The sequence below is a fragment of the Acanthochromis polyacanthus genome, chromosome 22 (genome assembly GCF_021347895.1).
Source record: "Acanthochromis polyacanthus isolate Apoly-LR-REF ecotype Palm Island chromosome 22, KAUST_Apoly_ChrSc, whole genome shotgun sequence".
NCBI lineage: Eukaryota > Metazoa > Chordata > Actinopteri > Pomacentridae > Acanthochromis > Acanthochromis polyacanthus.
The window spans coordinates 19,666,725-19,684,376 of NC_067134.1; the positions used below are offsets into that span (position 1 = coordinate 19,666,725).

The following is a 17,652-nucleotide window of genomic DNA, read 5'->3' on the forward strand; positions in this document are numbered from 1 at the left end:
CATAAAATAGCTCCAGTACAGGTACTTAGAGGGGAAAATTCTACTCTGCTTCTCCGCATTTGACTATTTTTCAGACTGATGTTGCTTGAAAAATGTGTATTTCTGCGCTGTAAGTAATAATCTTCATCCTGGGGGTAATGACAGCGAGCAGAGGCCCGATAATTACTGTCAGGAATGATGAGGAGCATCGACGAAACCTTTCAAATCAGATCGACTCCTACCTTAAAATGGCTCCAGCATTATCAGCTCCTTCTCTTTGTGGCTAATAATTATATGGTCTTTGCATGACAGTGGAGGCAGGACTGACAGATAATGGTGAGTCCGTTTGAATTTCCTGCTGATTTATTCCAAACCCGGCAGCCTCACTGGATGGGCTTACATGTCTCGGCTCTTAATTTCCCTCCGAGGCGTTCGGGGGGCTTCGATGGATTAAGGCGGCACAGATCGGCATCCAGTTGGCTGAGTCTGTAATTGACGGACATTTTACATTCCATAACAAGGAGGGAAAAGTAAATGTTTGTCGCCATAAATCTGGAATATTCTGTCAAATCTTCCCCGAGACGTGATGCATTTACTACGTGCAGAGCTCAGCTTATGATATAATGAATTAAGACGTTTATTCAAAGGCACGCGCGCTGCGTTACTTAGACAAATGAAAAAGATAATGATGCTCTTCATCAGACGTGATGTCGCTGCCTGTCTAAGAATGTCACATTAGTGGTAATTGGCGAGTGTATTTGCGAACGGGGTGCGGTGCGGCGATGTTAATTTCTCAGGTATTTATTCGGAAAACAGAAACACTGGGGTGATTAATTGTCGGCGGTTTTATGAATATTTCACTTGACATTTGGACTGTTTTGGGCCCCGAGAGAACGCAAAAAGCCAAGAATCAAGTGAATTTTAATTAGAAAATGTCATTAAATGCCATTTAATAATGATGCTGGAAGGAATTTTGAGATATTTATGTCGTAGTCATTTCATTTTTAATTAAATCATGTAAGAAATCCAAGAAAACAACCATTGCTCACTGACATATTGCATATTTTTTGTAGGGAATAGCTTCAGTTGATTTGTAGCTGTAAACTGAGTTTGTTTTTAATCATTTTGTGTTTATCCACATCACAAAATATGCATTACAGCACGTTTTACACACTTTAACCCTCTAAAATCCAAGCGGTTTCTGGGTGTTTCTTTGCTCCTGTCACGTTTTAAGTTTCTTTGATCATGTATTTTTTGCCATATTTGATGAAAAATGAAATCCACAAGTGCCGACGTTTTCACATTTGAAAGAAGTTTCACCGTGCTGCATGTATCTTCCAACTACTTGCTCCTCTGTTTACCATTTTTAAAACGTACTAGATTCATTTTATTGATCAAGTATGTTTATTTTCACCTTAGTCTCTCTAATTAATTTCCATACTTGTCTCCGATCTGCGTTGTGTATACACAGCCTGCAGTTCAGTCGAAAATTTAGTGAATTTTTGTCTTGTAGCTATTGGTTGCAGCTTAGTCACTAGTGTCTCCATTGTTGCACTGAGAAGAGCCGAATTTTTTGTTTTTTACGAAATATTGTTCATACAAATGTTTTACTTTTGGCAATTTTTTAATAAGACTTGTTGAATAAATTCATTTTGATGAACTGCTGTGGTTTTAAGCTCTAGTTAGGTGACAAATGAGTAGTTTAGAAACCGTGGAAAAGTAATGGCTTTGATTAATGGTGTAATTTTGGCAGTTTTTTTTAAAGATAACATGCCTTTCAACAGTGCAAAAGTACAATTTAATGGTATCTGCTCAAACAAAATGACCTGCGGAAATCAAAGGGCATTTTAGGCGGGTGAAATAAAACCAGACGCCTCATTATCAGACTAATGAAATGTCACATCTTCAGGATCTGGAACACTGAGTTTGGTTTTTCTTTCTGTTCCCAGGCGTCCAGTCGGGTGTTACGGAGGATGGCGTCCCTCCCCTCCAGGAGCCAGTCTCCTGGTTGTGGCACCGCCGGCACCGTCTCACCTTCTCGGATCTCCCTGCGAACGTCCCAAGGCAGCACCTACGACTCTCCCATCCTGTCCGAGCCCAAACCGCTGGCCGCCGTTTTCCCCGGCACCACCATGCCGCCCTCCTGCCCTTCGCCCACCTCCCCGACCGACGGCACCCAGGCCCTGGGCAACAGCAGCGGAGGGGGCGGTGGGGTCGGAGGAGGTGGCCGGTTAGGCTCCACCCTCTCCTTGATCGAGGGGCGGGGCTTGACGGGGTCGCCGCTGCGTTCGGGGATGACGGCAGTTCCACAACACTATGGATCCACGCTGCCCAGACAGAGCCAGCCGCTGGCCTACGGAGCCGATCCGTACGGACTTTACCAGAGGAGCGCCCTGCCCCGACCCGACAGCCTCATAGGTCAGTCTGATGTCCAGTTCCATGTCGTCCTGGTGGGTAGAAGAGTGAATTTGTCGATTGACATTACACACACCTAATGTCAATCGACATTAGGCATCGATTGACTGAACTAATAAAAAATTAGTTTATTAGTTTAGTCAATGCCTTTAAAACCTGCCAGTGGGTTTTGGGATTTAGCGGGTCAAAGAGTGGAAACAAGCTTGAATCAGCTCGTCTAGCTTTAGCTCATCATTTATTTCTTGTTTGTATAATCCACATAAAGATGTATAAAGCACCATTTTTCCATTACATTTTGTAGTATTTGTCAGACTATTATTTGACCAGAAATCTTAACTGAGTGGAGTCATTTTTTAAAAGCTACCAGGTGTTGTTGTTTCAAAAGTTGACGCTAAAATCGCTTAAAAAAATAGGTAAGGGTCATCTTCTTTAAAGCAGAAGGAAGAAGCACAAGCAATGAAAATCCATTGTTATATTTATTTTAATTTGCCCCTCTCACTCAGAAGTACTTGTCAGATAACAAATTGCTAGAATACGCACATATCCTCTATCTGCTCTTGACTCTGCAGCCTTCTTGGCTTGTAATAATCCACTTCCTGCCCTCTTTTAGTGAAATTTACCACGCAGAACTGCTCAGTGTTTCACAAAATGCGTTCCAGATAACTCCCAAGAAATCATGTTTAAGTTTGCATTGAAGAACTCTGCAGAAAAAGGATGAATTCAGTTTTTAAAAGCTCATTTAACACAGCTATAAAATCACAGATCCAAATGAAAGCTCTCCTTTATTGCAGATCTTCTATTAGCTTGGAGCAGGTCATATGAGACGTTTTATTCAGCGAAGAATAAAAATCATTACAGTCACATTAAGTAACCATAACATATGTGCAGGAGTGTCTGTATTGTTCATTCAGAGCTGTGGAGGCTGATAAAGTCTCAGGTGTAACCTCAGAGATCTTTACAGCCTTCATGTTTCCTATTATACAGTGCACATGTTGAGGGAGTCATGGATGCATACTGAGTGAGAGGTGCAGCCTTTTGCTTTTGTCCTGCGTCTTTTGAATCGGTAATGCAGCGACTGCAGAGGTCAGTTGATGCCCTGGAGGGCTGCCGGGTCAAATCAAAGCAGGGTCTGTTCTGTTCTTTCAGAAAATCTCAGCGTTTCCAGACTCGCTCCTGCAGCACAAGACGCTCCGAATGTGTTTTCAGCAAATCCTCTGGATGTAAATAAACAGAGCCGGCCTCGGCGACGCTGCCTCTGTTGATTTAATAACCTTTTCTTTGTCCGGGGAAAGTTGACTGGTTTAATATTGTAGCTCGCAACGTTCTCGGCGAACTCTGCAGAGTTTCCTGCATCTTTTAGACGAAGCGGGAATCATCCAATAAGCTGCGTGTTGAACAAAATAACTTTCAGGCAAAGTGCAAGCTCGGCAGGTGATTTTTATCTGCCGTCCGGGCTTAGGGAGCTCATTTCATGGAGTTTTTAGTCAAATTATCTCCCGGCACTGGCAGATAATGCTGCTGGGTTTGATAAAATATTTCATTTGATGCATGCCAGTAATGAAAAATAAGGAGTGTAATCTTTGAGGGGGAGGATTTCACTTGTAGCAGGTAGACGTTCTGAACTCGGGCTTCATTTTAATCTTGTTGCCGTTTGATGTGCAGCAGTTTGGAGGAAAACAAACCAGAAATTCTCTTCTCACAGATCTACAGTGGATCTCTAATGTGCTGTTTAGCAAATTGATATCAGAGGAAGCAAACCGTGTTAGCGTCAATCGGCAGCTCAGCCACGCAGCATGAAGCAAGACTCCACTTCTAAATTACTTTTTTTCAGTGTATTATATTGCACATAAAACACACACACATGCAGGAGTGTCTGTCTATTCGTGCTCACAGATTGACCTGTGAATTTAGATAGTAAAAGTCATGGATGAAACTTTTTTGAGTTTTTTTTAATCGCCTTCACCAACAAAATGTGTGTCTAATTAAACAACTTCTCAGCAAAGCCAGGAGATGGCAGTTTGCCAGAATGTTGACCTATAATGGTGTGCAGCACCTCACTGCCTTCTCCTGAATGTTTTATTAATAAAACGTGCATAAAGAGAAGAGATTTAGATTTATTGATGCTGCAAAATTTATACTTTATGCTAATGTAAGGGCCGTAGATTACAGAGCGAAAGTCACAAACAGGAAGTACTAATTTACAAAGAAAAAAATGCTGAATTTTTTAAAGTTGTAAAAATGCAAAATGTCTATCTATCTAACAAAATAATGTTTAAATGAGCCTTAAAGTTTGCCTTCCCGGCTTCACTGAGGTATTTATTTTAGCTAAATTCTCATTTAAACATGGCACAAAACCTGCTGCAGGTTTTTGTTTGATCCTTTCCTTGTTTTAATCATTTTATAATCTATAAAATGGTTAGACATGGTTGTTCTGTTTCCGTAGAGGTGCAGGATTTTATACTGCAGTGAAAAATGAGCCCACAGTGAACTAAAACAGACATAAAACCTCCAGTATTCACATGTCCAGGTGAATCTGCAGCTCTGTTTCCTCTTGGTGTCCGATAAGCAGCTCAGTGACACCTGAAGCCTGCAGCTGAATCCGCTTCATAACGAGCTGCTGCTGCTGCTGCAGACACGGGGAGTTTACAGTCTGTCCTCCAGGCCTGAAACCATGATTGTTTTTATTATTGATCAGCCTGTCAGTTAGAGGTTTTGATGGATTAGTTAATTGTGTGTTGAGGCAGAGATTGTTCTGTCCAATCAATGGAGGCTATGACAACAAATCCATGTTTACGGCTGTCAAACTGTCCTCTGTCGACAGCTTTAAACTCACAACTGCATGTAAAAAAAATACCTAAAACTAAAAGTAGTGTAGCTAAAAGTTGTGCATAAATGAGTGAAATTTTTTGGTAAATGTATTAAATCTATTAATAAACTACATTTTTGGATAAAAGTTGGATAAAAGTCCTATAAATAGTTCTATTATAGGTAGAATTAAAAAAGAAGCAGTCTAAGGCACACCTGTGCACTAATCATGGTGTCTAATCAGCATCTTGATGTGGCACACCTGTGAGGTGGGATGGATTATCTCAGCAAAGGAGAAGTGCTCACTATCACAGATTCAGACAGATTTGTGAACAATATTTGAGAGAAATGATCATATTGTGTATGTGGAAAAAGTGTTAGATCTTTGAGTTCATCTCGTAAAAAATGGGAGCAAAAACAAAAGTGTTGCGTTTATATTTTTGATGAGTGTAATTGAGATAGTGGCTAGAAATAGTCGATAAATAGTTAAATTTGTAGCTAAAAATAAGGGATAAACAACTAATATTGTGAGCTACAAAATAAATAAATAAATCCGTAAAATTATGGCTAAAAGTAAGGAACAAAAAGTTAAAATTACTCATTCAACGTTTTGAATAAATAGTTTAAATTTTAGCTAAAAGTAGGTGATAAAAAGTGGAAGTTATTCACTAAAAGTTGTGCAGAAATGATTGAAATTGTAGCTAATAATAGGAGATAAATAACTGATAAATACCTAAAATTGAGCTAAAAGTAGGTGATAAAAAGGGAAAATTATTCACTAACAGTTGTGCATAAATAGCTGAATTTGTAGCTAAATGTATGGGATAAATAATTTTGAGTTCAATGAAATTAATAAATAGCTGAAATTTGTAACTAAATGCAGGCGATAAAAAGTTCAAACTATAGCAAAAAGTAGGAAATAAATAGTTGAAATTGTTGCTAAAAGTAATGCATGAACATTTAAAGCTGGAGCTAAAAGTAGGGGATAAACAGCAGAAGTCTGAGCTAAAAGCATGTGATAAATAGTTATATTGTGATTAAATAAAATGTATAAATAGTTTTAGTTGAAAGTAGGAGATAAATAGTTGAAACTGTTAGTAAAAGTAGTTTGTTTTTACTTCCATGAGGCGCTGAGTAACTTGGATAAATACAATCATTCAAAACGGTGAAAAGCATTGTTGAAATCTCACATTTAAAAAGCAGAAACCAGCATTTTCACAGCCCTGTTTGCTTCATAATTGCAGTTGTGGTTTATTTATATCCTCATGTGTTGTTACCATGGCGACAACTTCTCTGACCAGTGTCCAGGCAGAAACAAATACAGTAAATTAAACCATTATTACATCGATGGCACAAAACCAACCAGATCAGCTGATAATTAGCTCTATTTTGAACGTTTTCCCTCATAATTAAAGCATCCGTTTTGCTCATTATATAATAGGTGTTAAAAATTGACATCCATCAAAATTAAGACACAAATTGGCTAAACAAGAAAAGTGAGACACAAAATGACCATAACGAGACATTAAATCACCAAAAGACAAAATGACCAAAATAACACATAGAACCAAAGCAAGACATAAAACAACCAAAACAAGACTCAAAACGACCGAAACAAGACAGAAAACAGCCAAAACATGACACAAAACGACCAAAACAAGACCCAAAATGGCCAAAACAAGACCCAAAATGGCCAAAACGAGACACAAAACAACCAAAACAAGACACAAAACGGCCAAAATGAGACACAAAACAACCAAAACAAAGCACAAAACGACAAAATGAGACATAAAAGTATGACTTAAAACAAACTGGATCAATAAAATCAGTGCATCATGGCTCAAGAACAGCAAACAGAAGAGCAAGTTGTTGGAAGATACATTCAGCATGGTGAAACATCTTTCTACAGCTGATGGACAGAGTAGTTGGTGGAGGCTGTGAAACTATAGTTACATATCTGCAGAATGTGGAAGCAAAACAAGATGCACACCAGATTAGATTTGAACTGGATGGATTTAACATCGTTGCCGGGGCCTCTGTGATGTCAAAACAGTTCAGGAAGTAACTCTGGGACATGAAAAATTCACATTTATTAACTCTCCATCGACCACTTCCTCCCAGAGTTGCTGTTGAAGATGCTGCTGCACATTTATTCTTCCGTTGTGCCTCTCTAAGCCGCTCCCACTGACCCATATAAGAGTGTTTCTATCACAAAGCCCCGTGGAGCATCAGCATGTGATGATCAGCTGACGCCACCGAAAGCCTCCACGATGCCGCCACCGCTTTTGATTCATTCTCCTCCTGTGTGTGTGTGTGTGTGTGTGTGTTTGTGTTTGTACGCTGCTGACGTGCAGCTTTTGTGTTTGTGCTTTTGCATGTGTGAAAACAGGACGGAAGCGTTCCTCTCGTGTGGGTGGCCGAGTCGGTGAACCAAATAAAACGCCTCCTATTCTCTCCCTCTGATTTTTTTTCATCCCGCCGTGCTGCTAAGTGGCCTAATACGTCTCCTAAGTCCTCATTCCCGGCTGTCCTGCAGATCCATCATAATCCCAGATTACATGAGGGAGATGAGCAATAGATGGATATACAAGATTAGGCTATTACTGATCACTGACACTTGTAGCTTAGGTAGCGACACCTGGGGAGCTGCCAGCGTAAGCCGCCAGAGGAGCTTTTTGTTTCATGTCTCGTGGAATCGATTAAAAATCTACAAAACCACAAGGATAGTCGAACTATAAACAACCAATTTTTGAGTCAAAAAAGGAAAAAAGTACCAGAAAACAGTGGAAAGTGGGAAGCACTTATTTATTTTTATGCATAGAAAAGGCCTGCATTTCTAACCAGGGCAGCAAAAAAAAAAAAGCAGAGGATTTTTGCAGCTGCCAGCTCAACTAATCTGAAAAAAATAGGACTGTGTGTTACAGAATGCCCAAAATGAGACACAAAACGACCATAATGAGACATATAACGATCAAAGCAAGACAGAAGACAACCAAAACGAGACACAAAAGGACCAAAATGAGATACAAAGCGACTGAAAATGATGCTGAAATCGTATCTGGAGGTTGTGCATAAATAGCTGAAATCATAGCTAAAACTTGTGTTTAAATAGCTGAAATTTTCGCTAAAAGTTGTGTTTAAATAGCTGAAATTGCCGCTAAAAGTTGTGCCTAAATTGTATCTAAAATTTCTGTATAAATAGCCGAAATCCCAGCTTAAAGTTGTGCATAAATAGCTGAAATCGTACCTGAAGGTTGTGCATAAATAGCTGAAATCGATGGTAAACACCTAGAAATAACTGACATTGTTGCTAAATGTTGTGCAATAATAGCTAAAATTGTAGCTCAAAGTTGTGCATAAATAACCGAAATCATAATTAAACATAGTGCCTAAATAGCTGAAATCATACCTAAAAGTTGTACCTAAATAGCTGAAATCGTAGCTCAAAATTGTGCCGAAATTGCTGAAATCGTAGCTAAAAGTTGTGCATAAATAGCTGAAATTGTAGCTAAAAGTTGTGCATAAATAGCTGAAATCGTAGCTAAAAGTTGTGCATAAATAGCTGAAATTGTAGCTAAAAGTTGTGGATAAATAGCTGAAATTGTAGCTAAAAGTTGTGCATAAATAGCTGAAATTGTAGCTAAAAGTTGTGCAGAAGAAGCTGAAATCGTAACTGAAAGTTGTGCATAAATGTGTATATATGGTTGAAATTGCTAAATGTGTACAACCAGCCTCAACACTGACACCTCTGCTGTATTAAATCATAACTGTATCATTTTCTATCTATTGTAAAAGTGTGAACCTCCAGGTTGTAACAGTCAATGAGTCTGATTCAGCTTCTGGATTCTGTTTCATTCTGGCACATTTCATGCATTTTGTAGCTTTAACGTCCTCTAACCTGAAGGTCACAGTTTGGGTTTGTGTTGCTCTTTAAAAACGACCCTGAGATCCTGATTCAACAAGGCTGCACTTTTATTTGCTTCCAGAATAATAATCTCTGAGCACAGCGTCCATCTTTCTCACGCAGGAACGCATGAAAATCAAGGAAAAGGGAAGTGCAGAAGCAAATAGCTCCTTTTATCGGCAGCTTTGAGTGCAAATTGTGTGCTTCAGCTGCTGGACTGATCCGCCGAGGCTGCCCCCCTCGTGCCCTGAAGCCTCTTTATAATTGGAGCGCTCTTTGAACTGATCTGCTCCCAGATTGGAGGATGGAACAACCCTCTGCTGTGCCTGTTTGACTTGCTGATGTCGACGCCTGCAGCCGGTTTTGAATGACCGAAGTCTTCATGCTGTCTCAGAACCACAACATTTGTCGCCCACGTGAAATGCACTGGATTTGCACGGCTTCACGTACAGATGACTGAAGATATAGTTTATTTATGAGCATGACGGGCTGGTTCTGGTTCTTAAGTCGTTCTTAATCAGGCATGCGCCAAAAGAAAGACGATTTAAATGATCTGTGCGGCTTTTTGCATCGTCTTATTCTTGCCAGTCTTTTGTAAGCTGCTGTGAACCGTGCAGCTTCAGGTGTAGGACCCCTCAATATCCAGACGTTAATTCAATCAATTATTTATACGTTATTCATTTATAATTCATCATTACGATGATGTTGTGCCCTTCATTTATTCATTGTCTGCACACTGGAAAAAATGCCGCTCTCAAAACAAGAAAAAAAAAACTTGTTTCAAGGAACTTTTGCTTTGAAATAAGTGAAAAAAATCTGCCAATAGAACAAGTAAAGAATGCCTTGGTAAGATTTCTTGAAATAAGGTGTGCTATTTAGAATATTGAGATCTTAAAATTAGCTGGGAAAATTTATTTTGAGCTTTATTTTACCAGGATTGTCAAGCTTAGGTGTCTGAAACAAGTCCCTCCATGTTGCTGAAATGTCACTTGTTCAGTGAATTTATCTTAAATCAAGTGGGATGAGACATTTTACTAAAAATAAGACAAACTTGGGAAGATTTAGAGTTTTTGCAGTGTATAAATGCCTTTCTCAGTGTCTCAGGAGGTCAAAATGTGCTTCCAAAACGATGATTTTACACATTTTTGGGCATTAATAAAGTTGATTTTTTTCCCGTGTTTTTACCTGCAGGACTTCACAGCTCGTACGCTGGTCACGGAGGGCAGATAGACCCTGAGCTGAGGGCGGCGTTGTCTCCAGACTGCCACATGACGCCTGTTTTCGATGAGCGCTCCTTCCACAGCCCCCTGTACCACAGCCCCACCCACGACCCCCAGGGCTCCCTCTACAGGACCAACACAGGTACTGCAGCCCCACCAGAGGTCTGCAGTCGACAATAGAAGTGAATACTTCCCAGTGTGATACCAATTATATGGCAAATGATTGAAAATGTATCATCATACAGTAATCAGAAGACTTAATGCTTCACTGTCAGGACTACGTGGTCGTCCTAGTTCATGCTGATTCCTTCTAAGCCTACCAAATTTAAATGGTGGGTTGTGTTGCTCTACTTTTCTCTGTTAAAGTGCCCAAATGAGTTCTAATGGATTCATATCAGACTACACACTTGTCCAGTTGTCGTTTTCACCTTTTTTCTTTTGAAATTCCATCTGATTTTGTGCTTTGGATGTTCTCACCCGAATATCCGGATGTCCGAATATTTGCTCGTCACGGTGGCATCCGAATACTTACTTTGAGATCCGAATATTGGGGCCAAAAAAAATCTAAAAGCAATCACAATACAAGCAAAAATAGTTAATGAAGAGGATATGGAAGTACTGGAGAAGCAGGGGTGGTTGTGACAGCATTTATCCAAAACATTTCAAATGGCTGCAGATTCCCTCACATGGTTTTTAGCTGCGACCTCATTTTCTACGTCGGTGTCCCCCTCAGGAGCCGTCGTCCCCAGGTTGAGAAGCCTGGCTCGGTTTTGGCGTCTGCTCAGAAGATTATTTCTCCCAAATCTGTGGTGGAAATCAGGGTTTAAAGGCACAGGAACTGTTATTATTATCACTCCCCGAGGTCAAAACTTAATTAGGCAGAAACCTTTCATGTACTCTGCAGCGTCTTAATTGAAGTCTTTGCAGAATGATTTAAAGCTTAAAGCTCTGTGGGGCTCGATAGCGGAGCATCTAAGAAGCCATTTTAATTTTGTTTAGTCGAGATTTAAACTCGTTTGGCCTGTGAGGACACATCGCTGCTTTTAAATGCTTTACTGCCCGTTTAAGCACTTAATGCAACACTTTACTTTCTCCTGCGTGACCTTGGATGTGTTTTTATCTTTTAGTTCATGCACAGAAACACATCCACCGAATAACTGTACGTCATAATAAAATATTTAAAAAAATCAAAAAACTCAAACAGAAAATGTCACTAAAACTGTGGAGAAAAAAAGCAAGCAAATGTTTGTTTTTTAAACTATAAGGCCATCAAAAAAGGGGAAAAAAGTGTTTTTATTTGTTTGAAATCTGGAAAATAATCAACAAAGTTTCCCCAAAAAGACATTTATTTACTTTTTCCCCTTGAATTATAATTTCTTGTTTGTTATATTACATTTTGGTGATAAATAATGATTATTTCTGTTTAACTGAATCGATAATGTCACGTTAAAAGCAGAGCCGCAGCAAATTTCTGCGGACCTCATCAGGTGTGAACTGCAGAGGTAACTAGCTAATGTAAGAGTAGAAAAATAACCTCGGCCAAGTCAAGTGACCATCGGTGTACGTCTGTCTGTCTGTCTGTGTGCAACATTGCTCAAAAACAGACCAACGGATTTGGATGAAATTTTCAGGGAAGGTCAGAAATGACACAAGGACCAAGTGATTTGATTTTGGCAGTGATGCAACTTTTAGTCTTGATCCACGGATTTGTTAAAGATTTCTGCATCATTGCAAGATAGTAGCACAACATCACTGTAACCATGACAACAAGTGAACACTCCGTCAGCTGCCTGCTGACGATCACATGACTGTGATCCTACGACAAATCGACTGCTGAGGACTTATCGGGACTTATTAAATGATTCAAGAAACAATTGATTAAGCCATCGGAAGTCATGTTTTGTGTTTGTTTCTTACATATTTCCAACAAAATGCCTCCAGAATCACGTCCTTTATCCCTGACAGATCAGAGATTCGATATTTGACGCCATGTTTTTGGTCTCCTCAGGTGTGGGGACCCTCCCTCGGACCACAAGCCATTGCGGCACGCTGCCGTACCAAAGAAGCAGCTATGGGCTGAGCTCTGCAGCGGTGTACGTCGACTCCTTCAGGGTCTCCGGTGAACCCGGCTTCTCCCACCGGCACTCTGGACTGGTGGACCGGGTCGTCACTCGAACCCCGTCCATCGAGAGCATCCACAAGGACCCCAGGTGATCACACACAAAGAAGACCTTTCAAAGGGTTTTTAAAAAATTTTTGCAGGGAGGATTTTCCCGGTGTCTCGGAGAACTCGCCACAGTTCTTCTGTGGATTTATTCCGTCTCGGTGTCTCCTGTCGGGTTCTGTGGAGGCTTCACCATCTGCTGCAGGACTCCTTGTTCTTTTTGTAGCTGAAAATAAAAACGTGGCTCCGTGTTTGGGCTCGTTGTCCTGCTGCACAATGAATTCTCCCTGATGGTGTTCCAGGATGAAAAAATATCTAAAGTAACTCAACCAAACCTTGCTGTAGTTAGATTTTGCAATGACAAAATCGAACCATTTCTTCCAAAAGCATTGCTAAGATCAATAATCATGAAACATCTTATCAAATCATGACTGTATCAAGTGAACGCTTGATTCTTAAGAGGAATAAAGAGGAAAATCTGTCTTTAGTTTTGAAAAATATAATCTAATATTTGTCCCGGTTTGTTTGCTTTTTCCTATATTAAGCCAACATTCTTATACTGGGGTGAAATGACAAAATTCTGATCAAAAACTACACCTGATTTACATTTGACTGCCCTTAACTTTGAAGTAGCCTCCTTGTGCAGCGTTACTCTGCTCCCAGTGCTCCTGCAACACTTGTTTCGCTCCTCGGATGTACGAAATATGTTAGCGTGTCAAACCTTTTTTTAGCGGAATGAATCTGGCAAGTACGGCAGGTGGAGGGTGAGGAAAACCTGCTAACATTTGCTAATTATCTCTGCATTATACATTCGGTCAGACTGATTTAATTAACTTTAGAGAAATTTTGACTTGATGGTGGCACCAGATGAAAAGTCAGTCAGATGTACGGCTGCAGTTTACGATTATTTACATTAATCAATTATTTGTTGGGCTAAAAGATTTTTACAATTCGTGAAAAATACTGATTGTTGATTTCCAAAAATGTCTTGTTTAGCCCACAATTCAGAGATATTTAGTTTACTGTCCAAAGGCGGGGAAGAATTATTGTCAGTTGTGCAAAGGAACATAGAATTTATTATTTTTTTTCCAGAGTCTGTCTACTGCAAATGTTTTATTTTTGGCAATTTTTTTAAGGAAATGTGTAGAATGAACAGATTTTTGATGAGATTTCCAGACTATAAGCTTAGATTTGGTTGTTTTTTTCTCAGTAAAGCTGAATGTTATGTGTAATTAATTCTAAGAAAGATCAAAAAAACTGTTCTTGCTTTGATAAATGGTGCAATTATGGCAATTTTCTGAATTGTATTTGTTTATTTTTCTTAAATAACTTGCCTTTCTAACTAAGCAGCAGTTTTTTTTAAATATCCAGAGCTTTAACCAGTGACAAATAATTAGGTTTCCTTTCAAATCATAAGATAAGACAATCTTTTATTTCTCCCCTCGCCAGGGGAAATTCCCATCGTTACAGCAGCTTATGTAGCAGAAAACATAGTAAAAGTAATAAAATAGTAGTAGTAATATTTATAAGATGTACAAGGATGAAAAATGAGAATATTACAATAATTAATGTTTGTTTGGTTTCAGTTTCCTACCAGCTAAAAAGGGTTTTAGAGCAAAATATGGTCATATTCCATTAAAACAACTCATCAAAAGCGACTTAAAGTGGAAGCTGAATCCTCCCTGCTGAAACTTTCCTATTCTTTCCCCATCAGGGAGTTCGCTTGGCGCGACCCCGAGCTGCCGGAGGTCATCCACATGCTGCAGCATCACTTCCCCTCCGTCCAGGCCAACGCCGCCGCCTACCTGCAGCACCTCTGCTACGGAGACAACAGGGTCAAGGTGGAGGTGAGGAGCAGGTGGTGGTGGGACTCGCTGGGCAGATTCTGGATAAAAATAACGAGACGAGACGTCACGGTCGTGAGTCAGTGCTCCGGTGGAGGCAGCTGACGTCTGCAGCGACAGTTTATACATGTTTATTCAGGAGAAAACACGTTTCTAAGGGGAAATAAGGAGCTAAATAAATGTGAAGTTTCAACTCAGGGACATTTTCTGATTGAAAACGCTCAGAAACAGCTGAGGAAACAATTACATTGATCAACAGAAATTCACTTAACAGGCAGAAATGTCAAACGGTTTCTGAAATGAGACGATTTGCATTGGAAATTGGACAAAACAAGCAATTTAAAGGCGCCGCAGTTAGCTGAGGGGAAGTGTAAATTGATAAATGTATTATTCAGAAAAGCAGAAGTCATTATTAGCTGCAGCCTCTTTTCAATGTGATATTATAAATGCAGTAAAATAGGAAAAACCATCATAATTTATCATTTTCTGACGGATTTCCAACATATTAAAACACTTACAGATGCTTTATGTGTTTTTTGAGAACCTTATCTTACAAAAGTTATCATCTTTTTGTTTGTTTATTATAGATTTCCAACAAATTCAAACACTTAAATGATTTTTTCTTTCTTTTTAATATCATAAACATAAAAAAATTATAATCCAAGGCAGAAATAAAAATAAAAATGACTTATTTTTGGGGACATTTTGTTGCATTTTCCTACAAATTTGCAAAAAATGTAAATACTTTACTGCTTTTTTGTCTTTCTTTATAATATGATAAACATGAAAATTATAATGCAAGAGAAAAGAATTTAATAATTGCTTTTCTTTTTTGTTTGTTCCGAAGATTTACAACAAAATAAATCACTTCGACACTTTTTAATTGTCTTTCTTTATAATATAAATAAGACAAAAGTAAAAATAATGGCTTTTTCTGTATTTCCTGACAGACTTCCAACACATTATAACACCTTGATACTTTTTTTTTGGATATTTTTTGATAATTTGGCCTTAAAGTATTGAACACATTGAATTGGGAAAAGTGTAATTTGATAAATGAATTATTTAGAGATACAGCTGAACAGAAGTAATCATAATATGTCACCAAAATGTCATTAAATAAACAAAAACATGGTAATTCAGGGCGGAAAACGTAAAAGAATGGCTTATTTGTTAATCATTTTTTTGTGTTATCTTTTAGATTTCTAACAAATTAGAACACTTCAGTATTTTTTTGTCTCTTTGTAACATCGTAAATTGAAAATTAAAATACTCAGTAGAAAAATTAAAGAATGGTCTGTTTCTTGAAATATCTTCTATTTTTCTGCAGATTTCCAAAAAAATGTGCTTTTTTTGTCTTTAATAGACATAAAAATTGTAACACAAGACAAAGAAGTAAAAGAATGGCTTATTTTTTTGTTTGCTTCCTAAAGATTTCAACAAATGAAACCACTTTCATGCTTGTTTTTGGTCTTTTTTGATAACCTTATCCTTGAACAACAAACCGCTCTGAAAGGAGGCAGCGCTTCATTCGCCCAGAAACATTTGACTCGACTTTTAATTGATATAGTTTCCGGTTGACTGACTCAGATATCCTCCTTTTGTCTCCCTGCTCCGTCTCTCAGAGTGTTTTCTCAGCTTGCAGGGTTTGAAATTGGACTTTCTTTGAGATGCTGGCTGCTAAACTCTGAAGCCAAAGCGCCATCTGCTCCGGCAAAACTTTAAGTGACGTCGCTGCCAAATGTGCCGGCGCCGTGGCTCTTCTTTGCTCTGCTTCCCGAGCACCGAATAAACGGCAGCACGACGCGGCGGCTTCACGCGAGAGCCATTTCAGCGGCGTTTGTTTGGTGATGAGCTTTTAATTAACCTTTGGAGCGGCCTGGACGCTGGCCTGCTCATTTAGCCAGAAACAAATGTTTTCAGTGACGGTTTGAACACAGAATCAGAGAGAAACAGGGAGCGTCTGCTGCTCTCCTGAGACGGGTTTATTTCGAGACGACACAAGAAAGTTTTGAACGAACCACAAAGACGTTAGTGTCCAGTTTTTATTCCAAATTCTTCCAGAAAACCAGGCGACATGAGATTGGTGCAATCTCTTGTCTTTAATAGGCGCTAAACTGGACTTTTGTAAAGAAACGTCTCAGACCTGTACAGTAATATCATCATGTAATTACTCCGCCAAGGAGTGCAGCGGAGTTAGGCGGCAATCAGCGTACATTTGTCTGTCTGACTGCGTGCAACATTACTCAAAAACGAATTAACGGATTTGGATGAAATTTTTATGTGAAGGTCAGAAATGACACAAGGACCAAGTGATTAGATTTTGGCAGTGATTCGGCTTATAGTCTGGATCCACGGATTTGTTAAAGATTTCTGTATCATAGTGAGATAGCAGCACGGCATCACCGTATCCATGACAACAAGTGAACACTACATCAGCTGCCTGCTGATGATCACATGATTGTGATCCTACGACTTATTGGGATCCATTGGAAATGATGCAAGGAACAATTAATTAAATTGTGGAGGTGTTTCTGAGTCTCATCAATTCCTGCTGCCTGCTACATATTTCGGTCATGCGATCCAGTATCCGTACATAACGTACACATGCATTACACACGCCTGTGCTCAGCGTAGGGTCACTTTGTTTGTGGGTACACCTAAATTAAATGGACACATTCTATGCTGCTGTGATTTCTAAACATCAATCACTAATGAACAAATACTGCATTTCTGACAATGCAGAAAAACTGTGACAAATTGGCATTGTGCTGGTTACTACAAAATGCACAACCTACTTTTGAACTTGGAAACATCCAGTCAACGCATTATATATTTAAAACAAGATGCTGAACGCATTCAGCCACCTAAAGTCATTCACTACTACTACTACCACCAAACATAGGAACAAAACTGGGGGAGAAACCAGGAAAAAAATAGTATTACAATACATAAAAAAAAATGTAAAAAATGCCAGAAAAAAAATTAAGTGAAAATGAGAAAAATGTAACATAATAAATAAAATAAGTAAATTAATGAAAACAGAGCAGTTAAACCAACAATCACAAGAGACAGTACTGTTATTAACATTAATATTCTGTTTTTTATGAAGCAATAATGAAGTATTTTTCCATTTTATATGCACTGTTAATATATAAGAGGAGTAATCATCCAGCAGTAGCAACACGTCACTGAGCAGTGCGACATGAATTTAACCCGTCAACAAAAAATAAAATGAACATACAAACAAAAGTGGGAAGAAACTATATATTTTTAAAAATTAAAATAAATTTTAAAAATTGTAATAACATCTAATAATAA

At 38.9% G+C, this 17,652-nt stretch overlaps 1 protein-coding gene across 5 annotated transcripts in view; it reads left to right on the plus strand.

The window, feature by feature from the left end:
* The window catches only part of LOC110963348 (plakophilin-4-like), a 60,519-nt gene that overhangs the window by 21,998 nt on the left and 20,869 nt on the right, over positions 1-17,652 (plus strand). For all 5 annotated transcript variants that reach the window (XM_051941804.1, XM_051941805.1, XM_051941802.1 and 2 more), the window contains 4 exons: positions 1,929-2,397; positions 10,295-10,465; positions 12,332-12,533; positions 14,202-14,334. In XM_051941804.1, the coding sequence (XP_051797764.1) occupies positions 1,929-2,397; positions 10,295-10,465; positions 12,332-12,533; positions 14,202-14,334 (975 nt within the window). The remainder of the gene's footprint in view (positions 1-1,928; positions 2,398-10,294; positions 10,466-12,331; positions 12,534-14,201; positions 14,335-17,652) is intronic.